At 47.7% G+C, this 17,589-nt stretch overlaps 2 protein-coding genes across 2 annotated transcripts; one reads left to right on the forward strand and one right to left on the reverse strand.

Annotated features, from left to right (window-relative positions):
* The first annotated feature begins 12,758 nt into the window (after nt 1–12,758).
* LOC109780064 (acetylornithine aminotransferase, mitochondrial) lies at nt 12,759–14,861 on the forward strand. Its single transcript, XM_020338652.4, has 3 exons — nt 12,759–13,304; nt 13,451–13,882; nt 14,246–14,861. The coding sequence occupies exons 1-3, from the start codon at nt 12,891–12,893 to the stop codon at nt 14,780–14,782; spliced, it is 1,383 nt and encodes a 460-aa protein (XP_020194241.1). The 5' UTR covers nt 12,759–12,890; the 3' UTR covers nt 14,783–14,861.
* Nucleotides 14,862–14,910: 49 nt separating this feature from the next.
* On the reverse strand, nt 14,911–17,245 carry LOC109780062 (endoglucanase 14). Its single transcript, XM_020338651.4, has 5 exons — nt 16,951–17,245; nt 16,441–16,860; nt 15,948–16,034; nt 15,705–15,857; nt 14,911–15,613 (listed from the first exon to the last, which is right to left on the reverse strand). The coding sequence occupies exons 1-5, from the start codon at nt 17,155–17,157 to the stop codon at nt 15,008–15,010; spliced, it is 1,473 nt and encodes a 490-aa protein (XP_020194240.1). The 5' UTR covers nt 17,158–17,245; the 3' UTR covers nt 14,911–15,007.
* Between the last annotated feature and the right edge of the window lie 344 nt (nt 17,246–17,589).

Raw genomic sequence — 17,589 nt, forward strand, 5'->3', positions numbered from 1 at the left:
CGACACCAACTGATAGCTCCAGCATTCAATAAAAATACGTATCCGGTTTGTGACTTAGAGTCATCCGGATCAGTATCAAAGCTTGCATCAACGTAACTGTTTACGACGAGCTCTCTTTCACCTCCATAAACGAGAAACATATCCTTAGTCCTTTTTTAGGTATTTCAGGATGTTCTTGACCGCTGTCCAGTGATCCACTCCTGAATTACTTTGGTACCTCCCTGCTAAACTAATAGCAAGGCACACATCTGGTCTGGTACACAGCATTGCATACATGATAGAACCTATGGCTAAGCATAGGGAATGACCTTCATTTTCTCTCTATCTTATGCAGTGGTCGGGCATTGAGTCTGACTCAACTTCACACCTTGTAACATAGGCAAGAACCCTTTCTTTGATTGATCCATTTTGAACTTCTTCAAAACTTTATCAAGGTACGTGCTTTGTGAAAGTCCAATTAAGAGTCTTGATCTATCTCTATAGATCTTGATGCCTAATATATAAGCAGCTTCACCGAGGTCTTTCATTGAAAAATTCTTATTCAAGTATCCCTTTATGCTATTCAGAAATTCAGTATCATTTCCGATCAACAATATGTCATCCACATATAATATCAGAAATGCTACAGAGCTCCCACTCACTTTCTTGTAAATACAGGCTTCTCCAAAAGTTTGTATAAAACCATATGCTTTGATCACACTATCAAAGCGTATATTCCAGCTCCGAGAGGCTTGCACCAGTCCATAAACGGATCGCTGGAGCTTTCACACCTTGTTAGCACCTTTTGGATCGACAAAATATTCTGGTTGCATCATATACAACTCTTCTTTAAGATATTCATTAAGGAATGCAGTTTTGACATCCATTTGCAAAATTTCATAATCATAAAATGCGGCAATTGCTAACATGATTCGGACGGACTTAAGCATCGCTACGGGTGAGAAGGTCTCATTGTAGTCAACTCCTTGAACTTGTCGAAAACCTTTCGCAACAAGTCGAGCTTTGTAGACAGTAATATTACCGTCAGCGTCAGTCTCCTTCTTGAAGATCCATTTATTCTCTATGGCTTGCCGATCATCGGGCAAGTCAACCAAAGTCCACACTTTGTTCTCATACATGGATCCCATCTCAGATTTCATGGCTTCAAGCCATTTTGCGGAATCTGGGCTCATCATCGCTTCCTCATAGTTCGTAGATTCGTCATGGTCAAGTAACATGACCTCCAGAACTGGATTACCGTACCACTCTGGTGCGGATCTTACTCTGGTTGACCTACGAGGTTCGGTAGTAACTTGATCAGAAGTTTCATGATCATCATCATTAACTTCCTCACTTACTGGTGTAGGAATCACTGGAACTGATTTCTGTGATGAACTACTTTCCAATAAGGGAGCAGGTACAATTACCTCATCAAGTTCTACTTTCCTCCCACTCACTTCTTTCGAGAGAAATTCTTTCTCTAGAAAGGATCCATTCTTAGCAACGAATATCTTGCCTTCTTCGGATCTATGATAGAAGGTGTACCCAACAGTCTCCTTTGGGTACCCTATGAAGACACATTTCTCCGATTTGGGTTCGAGCTTATCAGGTTGAAGCTTTTTCACATAAGAATCGCAGCCCAAACTTTAAGAAACGACAACTTGGGTTTCTTGCCAAACCACAGTTCATATGGTGTCGTCTCAATGGATTTAGATGGTGCCCTATTTAACGTGAATGTAGCCGTCTCTAAAGCATAACCCCAAACCGATAGTGGTAAATCAGTAAGAGACATCATAGATCGCACCATATCTAATAAAGTACGATTACGACGTTCGGACACACCATTACGCTGTGGTGTTCCGGGTGGCGTGAGTTGCGAAACTATTCTGCATTGTTTCAAATGAAGACCAAACTCGTAACTCAAATATTCTCCTCCACAATCAGATCGTAGAAACTTTATTTTCTTGTTACGATCATTTTCCACTTCACTCTAAAATTATTTGAACTTTTCTAATGTTTCAGACTTATGTTTCATCAAGTAGATATACCCATATCTGCTCAAATCATCTGTGAAGGTCAGAAAATAACGATACCCGCCGCGAGCATCAACACTCATCGGACCGCATACATCAGTATGTATTATTTCCAACCAGTCTGTTGCTCGCTCCATTGTTCTGGAGAACGGAGTCTTAGTCATCTTGCCCATGAGGCATGGTTTGTGAGCATCAAGTGATTCCAAAAGCCCATCAGCATGGAGTTTCTTCATGCGCTTTACACCAATATGACCTAAACGGCAGTGCCACAAATAAGTTGCACTATCATTATTAAACTTATATCTTTTGGCTTCAATACTATGAATATGTGTATCACTACTATCAAGATTTAGTAAAAATAGACCACTCATCAAGGGTGCATGACCATAAAAGATATTGCCAATATAAATAGAACAACCATTATTCTCTGATTTAAATGAATAACCGTCTCGCATCAAACAAGATCCAGATATAATGTTCGTGCTTAATGCTGGGACCAAATAACAATTATTTAGGTCTAAAACTAATCCCGAAGGTAGATGTAGAGGTAGCGTGCCGTCGACGATCACATCGACTTTGGAACCATTTCCCACGCGCATCGTCACCTCGTCCTTAGCCAATCTTTGCTTAATCCGTAGCCCCTGTTTCGAGTTGCAAATATTAGCAACAGAACCAGTATCAAATACCCAGGCGCTACTGCGAGCATTAGTAAGGTACACATCAATAACATGTATATCAAATATAACTTTCACTTTGCCATCCTTCTTCTCCGCCAAATACTTGGGGCATTTCCGCTTCCAGTGACCAGTCCCTTTGCAGTAGAAGCACTCAGTCTCAGGCTTAGGTCCAGACTTGGGCTTCTTCACTTGAGCAGCAACTTGCTTGCCATTCTTCTTGAAGTTCCCCTTCTTCCCTTTACCCTTTTTCTTGAAACTAGTGGTCTTGTTGACCATCAACACTTGATGCTCCTTCTTGATTTCTACCTCCGCAGCCTTTAGCATTGCGAAGAGCTCGGGAATCGTCTTATGCATCCCCTGCATATTATAGTTCATCACGAAGCTCTTGTAGGTTGGTGGCAGTGATTGAAGAACTCTGTCAATGACACTATCAACTGGATGATTAACTCCCAGCTGAGTCAAGTGATTGTGGTACCCAGACATTCTTAGTATATGCTCACTGACAGAACTATTCTCCTCCATTTTTCAGCTGTAGGACTTATTGGAGACTTCATATCTCTCAATCCGGGCATTTGCTTGAAATATTAACTTCAACTCCTGGAACATCTCATATGCTCCATGACGTTCAAAACGTCATTGAAGTCCCGGTTCTAAGCCGTAAAGCATGGCACACTAAACTATCGAGTAGTCACCAGCTTTGCTCTGCCAGACGTTCATAACATCTGGCATTGCTCCTGCAGCAGGTTTGGCACCTAGCGGTGCTTCCAGGACGTAATTCTTTTGTGCAGCGATGAGGATAATCCTCAAGTTACGGACCCAGACCGTGTAACTGCTACCATCATCTTTCAACATAGCTTTCTCTAGGTACGCATTAAAATTCAACGGAACAATAGCAAGGGCCATTTCTCTACAACAACATAGACATGCAAAATACTATCAGGTACTAAGTTCATGATAAATTAAAGTTCAATTAATCATATTACTTAAGAACTCCCACTTAGACAGACATCCCTCTAATCATCTAAGTGATCACGTGATCCATATCAACTAAACCATGTCCGATCATCACATGAGATGGAGTAGTTTTCAATGGTGAACATCACTATGTTGATCATATCTACTATATGATTCACGCTCGACCTTTCGGTGTTAGTGTTCCGAGGCCATATATGCATATGCTAGGCTCGTCAAGTTTAACCCGAATATTCTGTGTGTGCAAAACTGGCTTGCACCCATTGTATGTGAACGTAGAGCTTATCACACTCGATCACCACGTGGTGTCTCGGCATGACGAACTGTAGCAACGGTGCATACTCAGAGAGAATACTTATACCTTGAAATTTAGTGAGAGATCATCTTATAAAGTTACTGCCTTACTAAGCAAAATAAGATGCATAAAGGATAAACATCACATGCAATCAATATAAGTGATATGATATGGCCATCATCATCTTGTGCCTTTGATATCCATCTCCAAAGCAACGTCATGATCACCATCGTCACCGGCTTGACACCTTGATCTCCATCGAAGCATCGTTGTCATCTCGCCAACTATTGCTTCTACGACTATCGCTACCGCTTAGTGATAAAGTAAAGCAATTACAAGGCGATTGCATTTCATACAATAATGCGACAACCATATGGCTCCTGCCAGTTGCCGATAACTTTGTTACAAAACATGATCATCTCATACAACAATTTATATAATCACGTCTTGACCATATCACATCACAACATGCATGCAAAAACAAGTTAGACGTCCTCTACTTTGTTGTTGCAAGTTTTACGTGGCTGCTACGGGCTTAGCTACAACCGTTCTTACCTACGCATCAAAACCACAATGATTTTTCGTCAAGTTTGTTGTTTTAACCTTCAACAAGGACCGGGCGTAGTCACACTTGATTCAACTAATGTTGGAGAAACAGACACTCGCTAGCCACCTGTGTGCGAAGCACGTCGGTAGAACCAGTCTTGGGTAAGCGTACGCGTAATGTCGGTCTGAGCCGCTTCATCCAACAATACCGCTGAATCAATGTATGACATGCTGGTAAGCAGTATGACTATTATCGCCCACAACACTTTGTATTTTACTCGTGCATATAACATCTACGCATAGACCTGGCTCGGATACCACTGTAGGGGAACACACTAATTTAAAAAAAAATCCTACGCACGCGCAAGATCCATCTAGGTGATGCATAGCAACGAGCGGGGAGAGTGTGTCCACATACCCTCGTAGACCGAAAGCGGAAGCATTTAGTAACGCGGTTGATGTAGTCGAACGTCTTCACGATCCAACCGATCCAAGTACCGAACGCATGGCACCTCTGCTATCTACACACGTTCAGCTCGGTGACGTCCCTCGTACTCTTGATCCAGCTGAGGCCGAGGGAGAGTTTAGTCAGCACGACGGCATGGTGACGGTGATGATGAAGTTACCGACGCAGGGCTTCGCCTAAGCACTACAACGATATGACCGAGGTGGAAATCTGTGGAGGGGGGCACCGCACATGGCTAAGACAACTGTCAACTTGTGTGTCTATGGGCTGCCCCCTCCCCCGTATATAAAGGAGTGGAGGAGGGGAGGGCCGGCCCTCATAGGGCGCGCCCAAGGGGGGAGTCCTACTCCCAGTAGGAGTAGGTTTCCCCCTTCCCTTGTTGGAGTAGGAGAAGAAGGAAGAGGGAGAGAGAGGGAAGGAAAGGGGGGGCCGGCCCCCCACCCAATTCGGATTGGGCTTGGGGGGGCGCCCTCCACCTGGCCGCCTCCTCCTCTCTCCCACTAAGGCCCAATAAGGCCCATTGACTCCCCGGGCAGTTCAGGTAACCCCCTGGTACTCCCGTAAAGCCCGAACTCATCCGGAACCCTTCCGGTGTCCAAACATAGCCTTGCAATATATCGATCTTTGTGTCTCGACCATTTCGAGACTCCTCTTCATGTCCGTGATCACATCCGGGACTGCGAACTACCTTCGGTACATCAAAACACATAAACTCATAATACCGATCGTCATCGAACGTTAAGCGTGCGGACCCTACGGGTTCGAGAACTATGTAGACATGACCAAGACTCACTTCCGGTCAATAACCAATAGCGGAACCTGGATGCTCATATTGGTTCTCACATATTCTACAAAGATCTTTATTGGTCAAACCGCATAACAACATACGTTGTTCCCTTTGTCATCGGTATGTTACTTGCCCGAGATTCGATCGTCGGTATCTCAATACCTAGTTCAATCTCGTTACCGGCAAGTCTCTTTACTCGTTTCGTAATGCATCATCCCGTAACTAACTCATTATTCACATTGCTTGCAAGGTTTATAGTGATGTGCATTACCGAGATGGCCCAGAGGTACCTCTCCGACAATCAGAGTGACAAATCCTAATCTCGATCTATGCCAACTCAACAAACACCATCGGAGACACCTGTAGAGCATCTTTATAATCACCCAGTTACGTTGTGACGTTTGATATCACACTAAGTGTTCCTCCGGTATTCGGGAGTTGCATAATCTCATAGTCATAGGAACATGTATATGTTATGAAGAAAGCATTAGCAATAAACTAAACGATCGTAGTGCTAAGCTAACGGATGGGTCAAGTCAATCACATCATTCTCTAATGATGTGATCCCGTTCATCAAATGACAACTCTTGTCTATGGCTAGGAAACTTAACCATCTTTGATTAACGAGCTAGTCAAGTAGAGGCATACTAGTGACACTCTGTTTGTCTATGTATTCACACATGTACTAAGTTTCCGGTTAATACAATTCTAGCATGAGTAATAAACATTTATCATGATATAAGGAAATAGAAATAACAACTTTATTATTGCCTCTAGGGCATATTTCTTCATAGATATGGTCGGACCCCTTAAAGGGGGAATCCATAAGAAGAAATACCTACTGGTCACGGTGGATAAATTCACTAAATGGGTAGAGGCCAAACCAGTAAAAACAGCTGAACCCGGACCAATGATAGATTTCATATCCGGCGTCGTACACCGTTATGGTATCCCGCATAACATTATCACTGACAACGGTTCTAATTTCACAGCCGATGAGGTAAAAAATTGGTGTGCTAACCTGGGCATCAAGCTCGACTTCGCCTCCGTATATCATCCTCAAACAAACGGTCAAGTTGAGCGGGCCAACGGCCTGATAATGAGCGGCATCAAACCCAGACTAGTGCGATCCCTAAAGGAGTCGGATAACACTGGGTCGAGGAACTCGATTCCGTACTCTGGGGGCTGCAGACCACGCCCAACTGCACGACTAGATATACACCATTCTTCATGGTGTACGGCGCAGAGGTTGTCTTACCCTACGACATTATTCATGATTCACCTCCAGTGCGCATGTATGAAGAGAGAGAAGCCGAGCTCGATCGGCAGGACGATTTAGATGGCCCGGAGGAGGAGCGCGATGTCGCCAAAGCCCGTTCCGCATTCTATCAACAACAAGCTTGAAGATACCAAAGCAGAGAAGTGCGGGCAAAGACTTATAACGCTGGTGAGCTCGTTTTATGCCTCCCAGAGAAGAAAAAGGACAAACTTAAACCAAAATGGGAAGGTCCCTTCATTATAGATGAAGTTCTCACTGGAGGAGCCTACCGCCTTCACAATGCATCGGATAATCGCTTAGAGCCGAACCCTTGGAATGATGCCCGGCTCCGAAGATTCTACGCATAAGTCCGGCTATGCTCCTTATTCATTCTTTTGTCTCCTTTTCAATTGTTTTCCTTCCCTTTCTCATTTTTATAAGTTTCCCATGGCATGTTCGGATAAGCCGAACACTTGAGGAGTGCACATCCTTCAATGTACACACCCCACCATGACTGGGGGCTTCTGTAAGTAGAAGCTTATTATTATACCAAGCCTAGAGCTCAAAACAAAAAGTGTCGTTTGCGGATATCTATCCTTTTTGCCATTATATGCACCTTTATGACTTAAGTTTTGGCCAAGCTGGGTTGCCTTGGTCATGTGCTTATGCTCTACGTTCCCGATTGTTCGGCTAGGGCATAAAGGGAGCACCTCTGCGACTGTTACAACCGGGTTATCCGGACATGTACCTCAGACGGGTGAAGCCGAAAGCTAGCGTTCTTAAGGGAATAATTGGTCGGCACTAAAACGACAGATCGTTGTCGTATTGCAACCAATTCAAGCACTGCGAGACAATTTTCTGTACTACGAACCGCATGCCCCGGCATGTGTAATCATAAAATGCCGACCCAAGGAAAGGAACCCTTAACGGAACTGTTTTCTCTGGAAGATATTTCTTACATACGTAACATAACATACATCCCGAACTCGAATTTTTTGTCTGTTCGAGCACAATGACTGGGTTGCCTGGTTTCCAAATAGATACTCCTTTTTTGTCTTAAGTATCTGGAAACACTCCACCATTTTGGTTCGAAGGTTAAAGCCGAAAGCCTGTGATGACAAAATCATTTCACATGTTCGGTTCTAACCAAAGGTTGATCATAAATACAAATTGATATATTCAGCCAAAAACCTACTCCTTCTCTAGGCCGTCTATAAGGTTGTCTAGTCTATAGTCTTCCGGCGAATATTTCGCAGCGGTCATTACTTGATCATAGACCAGATTTAAAGGAATTTCCTTCCCGTCAGGTCCCTGTGGTCTTACTCGGGCCATATGATTTGGGTCCAGCTTTGTGAAGCGCGTCTTCACCATGGCCTAGGCTTCTCGTGCGCCTTCACGGCAGGCTGACGTCTTCCATAGCTCGAATCGGCGTCGGGCACCTTTGAACAAGTTTGCTAGACCCTCCATACTTTCTGGAGGGGTGTCAGATGGCCATAATGCCTTCGCCATACTCCTCATGGCTTTCCGGGCCCGAGCGTGCGCAGCGGACAACTCCTTTAGCACGTCGCCTTGAAATCCGGACACTTCCTCTTCCGGCCGACCAGTTAACAGACCTGCCGCAACAAGTTCATGGTATTCCGCATTATGGATTGGACATGAAGTACCTACGATGGTTCTAAACATGAGGGGAAGACATACCAAACATTCCGCCCTTTCAGCTTTTCATTTTCCTTCCGAGCGGCTGATAGCTAAGCCTTCAAGCTCTCTATCTCTTCGGACTGTTTGTCCTTTTCCTCTTCAAGCTTTTTCTCCCTCGACGCGCCCTTTGCAGTCTCTTTCAAAACCGCTAGTTTGGCGGTAACTGCACTCAGTTGCGTCTGGTTTGTGTTCAGTTCCTGAGCCAGCATAGTGTTCTTTTCTTGCAGAACCTGCACAAATTATGGATCCTTAAATCGGTTTTACTTCACTATTTCAAGTCTCTGGAGCTACTGGCATATGACCATGCAAAATTGTGTCAAATTTTACCTGTATTTTCTTTGAGAACAGCTGAATAACTCCGGCAAGGCCGTCTCGAGCGGCTCGGATATATGCATCTGTCGAACTCAATGCGTTGAATTCTTGTTCGGACAAGACCGGAGCACGCATCGCTTCTTTCAAACGATGGTGATTCATCACGCTCTCACTTCGGAATTCGTGAGCGACACGTCATCCGAATCCTCTTGAGGAGGCGGAATGGGCGCGGCATTGGCTTGCGTCCTAGTTGACGAGTCCGGCACCGGATTAGTGGACATTTGGCTAATTGGGCATTTTCCCACCGTTTGCTACTCCTCCTAAAAATAAAAGACAAAAGGGGGAGACTCTTAACAATCTAGACTCATGCCTAGGCATGCATTAAGTATACATACCTCTTGGAAGACTGTGAGGTCTCCGCAGTACTCCCGGTCCCTTTTCGTTCTGAACGATGACCTTGCGTGGGGACCTTCCTCGAGATACGGTCCCTGTAGCGCCGATCCTATTAAAATCCAGATCAGTACAACAGAAACGGATAAAAATGAGGGTCTCTTCTTAAAGAAGCCTCGGGATACTCACAATGCAGAATGGGTAAAGGCGATGGTAGTCGGCAATGATGGCCACTTCTGAACAGTCAAGGCTCGCCTGATAGAATACCCCATCGTCGAATTCTATATATATCCAGATCCTCGCAAAAGCCAGGATCTTCATCACGATTATAATCCTCCGGTTGGGGAGCAGGACAGTAGACGTCCTCGGTCATCCTCCTCCATGACTATTTGGTGGCAACAAAGAGAACATTCAGTCAGTGTCTGCAATGCAGTGAAATAAGCAAAGAACGACCGAGATCTTACCCATTCGATAGGGGTGTACATGGAATAGGCCTCCCGACAGTTTAACCAGAGAAAATCTTCTTTTATGCCCTTGTATAGATCGGCCAAAATTGAAGCCAGTTCGGCTGGGGTATCCGGACCCTGCCGCCTGTAACGGGATGCGTCGTCCTCTGCGTTGTAACACCATAAAGGAGTTACTCTGGATTGAAGAGGCTGCACACACCTCTTTATTGCGATCACCATGACTTCAACTATTGAGAGTTTGGAATGGGCCAGCAGCTTGACCTTGCTGACCAACCTCTGTATCTCCGCACTGTCCTCTTCTTTGGGACTTCGGGGACGCCAGTAGAGGCGCTTCTTTAGAGGAGCGCTGGAAAATTTAGGAAGACCGCGCCTGACTGGATCCGGCAGCGGAACGTCATCCATATAGAACCACTCCGAGGACCACTGTGGGTATACTTCTTTGGGAGTTCCTACGGGGTATCCGGATCCGGCAATACACCATACTTCGGCGCCGCCAACCTCACATATGGAACCTCCTCGGTGGCGGGGAACGAGACAGAAGAACTTTCTCCATAATTCAAAATGGTCCTCAATGCCCAAAAATAGCTCGCAGAGGGCAACAAAGCCTGATATGTGCAAAATCGAACCTGGGGTGAGGTTGTGTAGTTGGATGCCGTAAAATTCCAATAGCCCCCTGAGAAAGGGATGGATTGGAAATCCTAGGCCCCGCAACAAGAATGGGACGAGGCACACCCTCTCCTCCTTATTGGGGTTGGGGAAATTCTCAGCCATTGCGTCGTTGCCTACTGAATACAATCCCGCTCGAACGGAGACTAGATCCGCGAGGGGGAGGTAGCCTTGCGTTTGGAGCCGGCTTAACTGAAGATGAGGCACGGAGCAACTCTGCCAATCACCCTCTTGAGGGCCATGCAGGCGCGAAAAAGAGCCTGGGGCGCTCGTCATGATGGAAGGCTTTGCTCGTGGCTAAACTTGGCGATTTTCCTTCTACGCGATGTGAGATGCCATTTAGAGATCTATATCTCCTTATATAGATGCCTTCGAAGCGTGGCGAAGGACTTATTTGCAAAAAAGCATGGACCATTCATATTCACTCAGCGCGCGGAAATCGAAGCATCGGTAGGGGGAATCGTAAAGGGCATCAAGATTATCACCAGATTGTCATCGGCCCGGATTATAGTGAAGAACCCGCCTTGCAAAGCCGAAGACATGAGCCGAATACTACGTCGTCATTGAAGGCAAGTTCTGGGGCTACTGAGGGAGTCATGGATTATGAGGTCCTCGGGCGTCCGGGCTATGTAACATGGGCCGAACTGATGGGCCGTGAAGATACAAGATAGAGGCTTTCCCCCGTGTCCGGATGGGACTCTCCTTTGCGTGGATGGCAAGCCTAGCATTCGGATGTATAATTTCTTTCTCTGTAAACCGACTCTGTACAAGCCCAGGCCCCTCCGTGTCTATATAAACTGGAGGGTTTAATCTGTAGAGGCTAAGACAAATCATATAGGCTAGACATCTAGGGTTTAGTCATTACGATCTCGAGGTAGATCAACTCTTGTAACCCCTATACTCATCAAATATAATCAAGCAGGACGTAGGGTTTTACCTCCATTAAGAGGGCCCGAACCTGGGTAAACATCGTGTCCCCCTTGTCTCCTGTTACCCTCGATCCTCAGACGCACAGTTCGGGACCCCTACCTGAGATCGGCGGTTTTGACACCGACATCCACTACATTAAATCAATGTAAAAAATAGCATGGTACAAAATTTAGCGCCGCCCTTCTCCAGATGCTATAAAAGTTATAGCATGCTAATAGTGTGCTATATTTGAAAATAGCTTTTTGGATATTTTTTTAATATAACACCAAATTTAAGGCTTGCATAATTTGCAAGGATGGATACTTTGGGAGGAAATAGAATAAGACCGACGCTGCTACTTGGAGATAGGATGAAGAGAGGTTGCTTTAATGTGGCGGTCGACTTGCTGGCACCGTTGGCATGGTTGACATGGACTCTTAATTGCTAGAGTTGGAGGCATGGCCGACCCCTCCATTGGATATGGGATGAAGAGAAGCCACTGCCACTCATGAACCGCCTCTACAACTATCTCTCATGAGTCACAACTCCACCATTACCGGTCAAGAAACACCGCTTCCGCCCTCGGTCACGAGCTGGTGGAAAACTGGTGAGTAGTTGGATCTGTTAGGTTGTATGCATTGTTGTATGGGCTTTTGTATGTGTTGCATCTAAGAGAGTGAGAGCGAGTTGGGCTAATGCGGCAATGCCTGATGGGCTGTTGTGTGATACACAGAAAACACTACAAACGTTATCTTGTTTAGTGTTGAAATAGCTGTTATACGTGAATAGCGCTGCTGTGAAGAAATTGGCTAAAATGTAATCTGGACCTTCTAGATATGCTATAGAGTTGAAATTGCATGCTCTTTTTTTCATTTCGTGTAATTGCAATGCTAGTAGTAAGCTGCCATTTTTCAATCTCTGGTATAACTGCATGATATATCATATAGTACGGTTAAATTTAATGAATGAATCAAGATCCAAAACTTCCAAGTTTTGTATAAGAAATGTATCACTCCGAGAATATCAGAGCACGGACAAAATATTTAGCAAATATCCATGATAGGGTTGTACAATTATGTACTACTTCACATTATGTAAAGCAAAAAAGGATAAACTTTGTGTTTTCTTTGTCCTTTCTTTTTCAGGATATAAAAGCCCGTGTTCTCACACCAACAGGCTAGACACATCGTGGAATTCAGCTAGGCACGCATATATACTACAGTGACAGAAAGCAAAAGAAGTCCAAGACGAAAGTCCACGGTAAGAGAAGGCAGCACGCCGCACGCGGTAGTTGATGCACAACAAAAACAGTAGCCGCCACGAAACCAGAAAGCGTGACCAGATTTTTTTTCATAAAACTTCATCCAACCCCGACCCCAATCCGTATTTAACTCCGAAACCCCTCCACTCTCTCGCCCACCCCGAATCCGTCGCCATGAACTCGCTCCAATCCTTCCTCGCCGTCGCGCCCGTCAAGCCGGCCGCGGCCGCCGCGAGGCTCCCGTCGTCCCGGCGGGCGCGCGTCTCCGCCTGCCTCGCGACCCCGGCGCCCGCGCCGACCACCCCCGCGGCGGCGGCGTCGGCGCGGCGGGAGCTGTCCGCGGCGAGCCGGGCCGTCATGGCGGACGAGGCCAAGTACATCGTCGGCACCTACAAGCGCGCCCAGGTCGTCTTCGTGGCGGGGCGCGGCTGCAAGCTCTACGACATCGACGAGCGCGAGTACCTCGACATGGCCGCCGGCATCGCCGTCAACGCCCTCGGCCACGGCGACCCCGACGTGGACGCCGCCGCCGCGGACCAGCGTGGACGCCTGGTCCACGCCAGCAACGTCGGCTACACCGTGCCCCAGGTACGCCTCCCCTGCTCCTCACCAACCCCAACCCCAACCCAAACCCATTCCACAATGTCGGCAACGTGTTCGACGCTTTGCTTGCCCGGTCCATCTCCCCACACGGTCTCTCCTTCTCACCTGACTTCCATTGCTCGAACGCGCAGGTGGAGCTCGCCAAGCGGCTCGTGGAGGCCTCCTTTGCTGACCGCGCCTTCTTTGCCAACTCCGGCACTGAGGCCAATGAGGCGGCCATCAAATTCGCCAGGAAGTACCAGAGGGTCGCGCACCCCAACGGTGACGCGCCTACGGAGTTCATGTCCTTCACCAACTGCTTCCATGGCCGGACCATTGGCTCGCTCGCGCTGACCAGCAAGGTGCAGTACAGGGAGCCCTTTGAACCCGTCATGCCCGGCTCAACATTTGTCGAGTATGGCAATTTGGAGGAGGCCAAGAAGGTGATACAGTCGGGGAAGATTGCTGCTGTGTTTGTCGAGCCCGTGCAGGGTGAGGGTGGGATTCACAGTGCCACCAAGGAGTTCTTGCAGGGACTGCGGGATGCTTGTGATGAGGCAGGGGCTCTCTTGGTCTTCGATGAGGTATGATTCAGCTTGCCTTCACTAATACTTATCTCTGTTGTCGATCACATAGAAGTAATTGGTGGCAACTACACAATTTCTGAATTTCTAGTATAGGGAGAGAAAAGTATTCTCTGTTCTGGAGATTCATCAGTGGTTCGACAGGGAATGTATTCCCTATTGCTTCCTAATTCTGGGAGACTGGGACAACTTTCTGATCATTGTCCCCATGAAGGGATCTTCCATGAGATCCTGCATTTTCATATTTGAAATAACCAAAATGCAAATACGCAATTCAACAGTAGGGATTTAGGATTGCACTGTGAAGTTCAACTTCTGTCAATTTGAAAAGTGGAGACATCTAATCTACTGTCTGAAACGCAGGTGCAATGTGGTCTGGGGCGCACAGGTTACCTCTGGGCTCATGAGGTTTATGGTGTAGTACCTGACATAATGACCTTGGCGAAGCCACTGGCAAATGGCCTTCCCATTGGTGTGGCCTTGGTCACGGAAAAGGTTGCTGCAGCCATAAACTATGGTGACCATGGAACCACATTCGGCGGAGGCCCTTTTGTGTGCCATGCTGCATTAGCCACATTGGACAAGATCCAGAAACCTGGCTTTCTAGCAGAGGTGACCAAGAAAGGAGAATATTTCAAGCAGCTGCTCAAAACTAAGCTGAGTGGAAACCCTCATGTCAAAGAGATCCGGGGGGCCGGTCTCATTGTTGGCATCGAGCTCGACGTACCGGCTGGGCCTTTGGTCGATGCATGCTTGAATGCTGGTGTCTTTTTGCTGACGGCCGGGAAAGGCAATGTGGTGAGGCTTGTGCCTGCGCTCATCGTGTCGGAGAAGGAGCTGGAGCAAGCTGCAGAGGTGATAAGGGAATGTCTACCTGCTCTTGAAGCCTCTACCTCTTAGTGTAAACAAGATCTCTTAAGATCTACATGTTGAAGTTTCTTTCAAAATTTGGAAGGGAATAAAATGTCATGTTGGACTATTGTGATGTTGAAGTTCTTTTCAAAGTTTGGAAGGAAACAATGCCTGTGTTGTTGTCGGTATAAGTCTTTTATTGGCTAAGTTATATCTGCCTAAATTACAAGGACGGCATTGACATTGCACATCTCTTGACTGAAAACAGGAACATCAGTTATGCAGAAGCCTAGCAAGAACTCCGACGATGGGCGCGACAGTGTAGGTCGATGGCTCGCCTTGCTGGTAATTTCCCCGAGAATCGTCGTAATGGTCGTTGTTGTCAGGCCCTCCGACGATGGCGCCGTCGATCACATTCAAGTTAGGCGCAGACCTGTGGAAGTACTGGGCTCCCTTGCCGCAGGAGATCTTCCCTGGGTTGTTCCTGATGGATGGCAGCGACGCGCCGCGGTGGTGCGGCTGCAACGGGTACCTCTTTCCAACCCCAACCATGTAGCTCATCTTCATTGGGTTCTTGCCAAGGATGTAGTCCACCTGTGACCGCGCGAACGAGACGAGCTGCGCCGGCGGCAGCCTCACGCCGCCGCACTGCAGGGAAGCCCTCGCCGCCGCCAGGTGGTCGGCGTGCGTGACGAGGACGAACATTGCCGTCGTGACGTCCTGCAGGTTAGACCAGGGCTGCAGGTAGAGCATGCCGCCCGGGGTGAGCCGCCCGCTGCGGCCGTCACCGTGCTGAACGACGTTGCAGAGGAAGCTCTCCACGTTGCTCCTCATCTCGGCGTGGCGGCCGTTGTTGGGCAGCTTCCCTTGGAGGATGAGCTGCAGTATGGCCGGTATAGTCATCAGTTCCTGAAGATAAAAGTTGATGTCTCTTCATCAGACCAATACTAGGATCATCTGGTACATTTACCTTGGCGACCAGTGCCTGGGCTCCGACGAACTTGTCGTCCCAGGATAACGACTGCCGCACCCCGCCGAGGTTGTTGGCGCCGGCGATATAGGCCTTGTACTCCTGGTGGCCGGTGGCGATGTAGAGCCATACAGCTGCCCACAGCAGCTCGTCCTGTTCCGAACAAGTTTCAGTGTTTGCTTTACAATAACAATAATGCTATTTTTCTGTTCATTATTGTGACATCAATTAGTGATGTGCTACCTCGTCGCCGCTGCTACTGTAGAAACTTCTGGCCGATGGAATGCTGTTCTGGTAGAGGCCACGGTGGTTCTTGGCGAACTGAAACAACTGCAGAAGCAAGTGACTCAAGAAATTAGCTGATACAGTTTCGTCTGTCTGTGTGCACATATACAAGTCCACCTTCAGTTTTCTAGCAATGATTAATTTCACATCCATTTTTAGCCAATATATGACCACGACTCTATGAAATGGTTTGCTAAGTAAATTCCCTCACATTATTTTCAAATTGATTGTTGCCATAGAAACCGTCCAATTTGTGATGTGCATGCATATAATTGCACAATTAAAAGGGCAAATTAATATGTGCGCCGCTCTATTTTTTTATCTACACCAATGGTTTTTTGACCATCCATTGTGTAATCTGTGTGCTGTGCATGCAATGCAATGTGCATACGTGTGCCAAAACTCAAAACATGCACCGGTCTCTCGCATGTAAGCAAGTAAAAATACGCACCTGTTTCGCGTGCTTCAGAAGCGTCGACGCATACCGGGGGTCGCCGTGCGGCCCCGTGAACGCGACGGAGGCCGCGGCCAGCGCCGCCGCCGTCTCCGCGGCAACGTCGGAGCCCGGGTGGATGGCGGTCACCATGTAGGCCCTCCGGGGCGTGTCCATGTCCTCCGGCCGCTCCCAGCAAGCGTGGTCTGAGTGGCCGTCGCCGACGTTCACGTAGAGCACATCGGGGCGGGCATGCGCCTTGGCCAGGTAGTCGGCGCCCCACCGCACTGCCTGGAGCGCGTGGCCCAGCTCCCCCGCCGCGGCCAGCCGGCCCCGATGCTCCACCACGCTCCACGAGAGCATGGTCACCGTGAACGCCATGGGGAACCCGAACTTGACGTTGTCGCCGGAGTCGTAGTAGCCGCCGGTGAGATCCACCTGCACGTCGATCGATCAAGCATGTCAGCATCACGCACGAACCAAACATGTACAACGTACCACACATGCATGCATCGCCGACGTGCTTACCCCGTGGTCGGCGCCGTCCTTGAGGGCCGAGTTGCCGCGCCACTGGACGCGGTGGGTCGGCGGCAGCCTGCCGGAGCGCTGCGCCTCGAAGTAGAGCAGCGACTTGGTGAGCGCGGCGGCATAGTCCCGCTGGGCGGCTCCGCACGCCGTAGTTGCCAAAAACCCTACCACGGCGGCTACGAGCAGCACCCTAGCGCTACCCACCATCTTCGTCGTCCTCGGCGTTAACTAGCTAGCTAGTTTCTTTCCAATTAGGTCCTACCGTTGTATTGTATTGTACTACCGCGTTGTGCGTGCAATGGAGTGATCAGCGAGTATGCTATGCTCCACCCATCGACGGGACGAGTGTATTTATAGGAGATGGGGTGAGGAACAAGGTTTCAATCCACTATGAATTGGTGAAACAAATCCGATCCATCAGAAATGCACGCATTGATATCCTAGAGTAATTACGCGCCATGCATGAACGAGTATTCATTTGTTTTGACGATGTGAGGAGATTTTGCGACCTTCAGAAACCGGGTGTCAAATGTAAACATATCCACCCCGTATCTGAACTTATTTGGCGGAATTAACTTCATTGGAGAAGGTCGATATTTCCTACAGCCAGTTCATATATTTTCCGGACACGTTGCAGAT

This window comes from Aegilops tauschii, chromosome 1, assembly GCF_002575655.3.
Source record: "Aegilops tauschii subsp. strangulata cultivar AL8/78 chromosome 1, Aet v6.0, whole genome shotgun sequence".
NCBI lineage: Eukaryota > Viridiplantae > Streptophyta > Magnoliopsida > Poales > Poaceae > Aegilops > Aegilops tauschii.

Excerpts from the sequence above, each read along its gene's own strand:
- LOC109780064 (XM_020338652.4), top strand. The coding sequence starts at position 12,891 with ATGAACTCGCTCCAATCCTTCCTCGCCGTCGCGCCCGTCAAGCCGGCC. Across the intron at positions 13,305-13,450 it reads TCGGCTACACCGTGCCCCAG|GTGGAGCTCGCCAAGCGGCT; the intron begins GTACGCCTCCCC and ends TCGAACGCGCAG. Across the intron at positions 13,883-14,245 it reads CTCTCTTGGTCTTCGATGAG|GTGCAATGTGGTCTGGGGCG; the intron begins GTATGATTCAGC and ends TCTGAAACGCAG.
- LOC109780062 (XM_020338651.4), bottom strand. The coding sequence starts at position 17,157 with ATGGTGGGTAGCGCTAGGGTGCTGCTCGTAGCCGCCGTGGTAGGGTTT. Across the intron at positions 16,035-16,440 it reads TTCTGAAGCACGCGAAACAG|TTGTTTCAGTTCGCCAAGAA; the intron begins GTGCGTATTTTT and ends TTGCTTCTGCAG. Across the intron at positions 15,858-15,947 it reads ACAGTAGCAGCGGCGACGAG|GACGAGCTGCTGTGGGCAGC; the intron begins GTAGCACATCAC and ends TGTTCGGAACAG.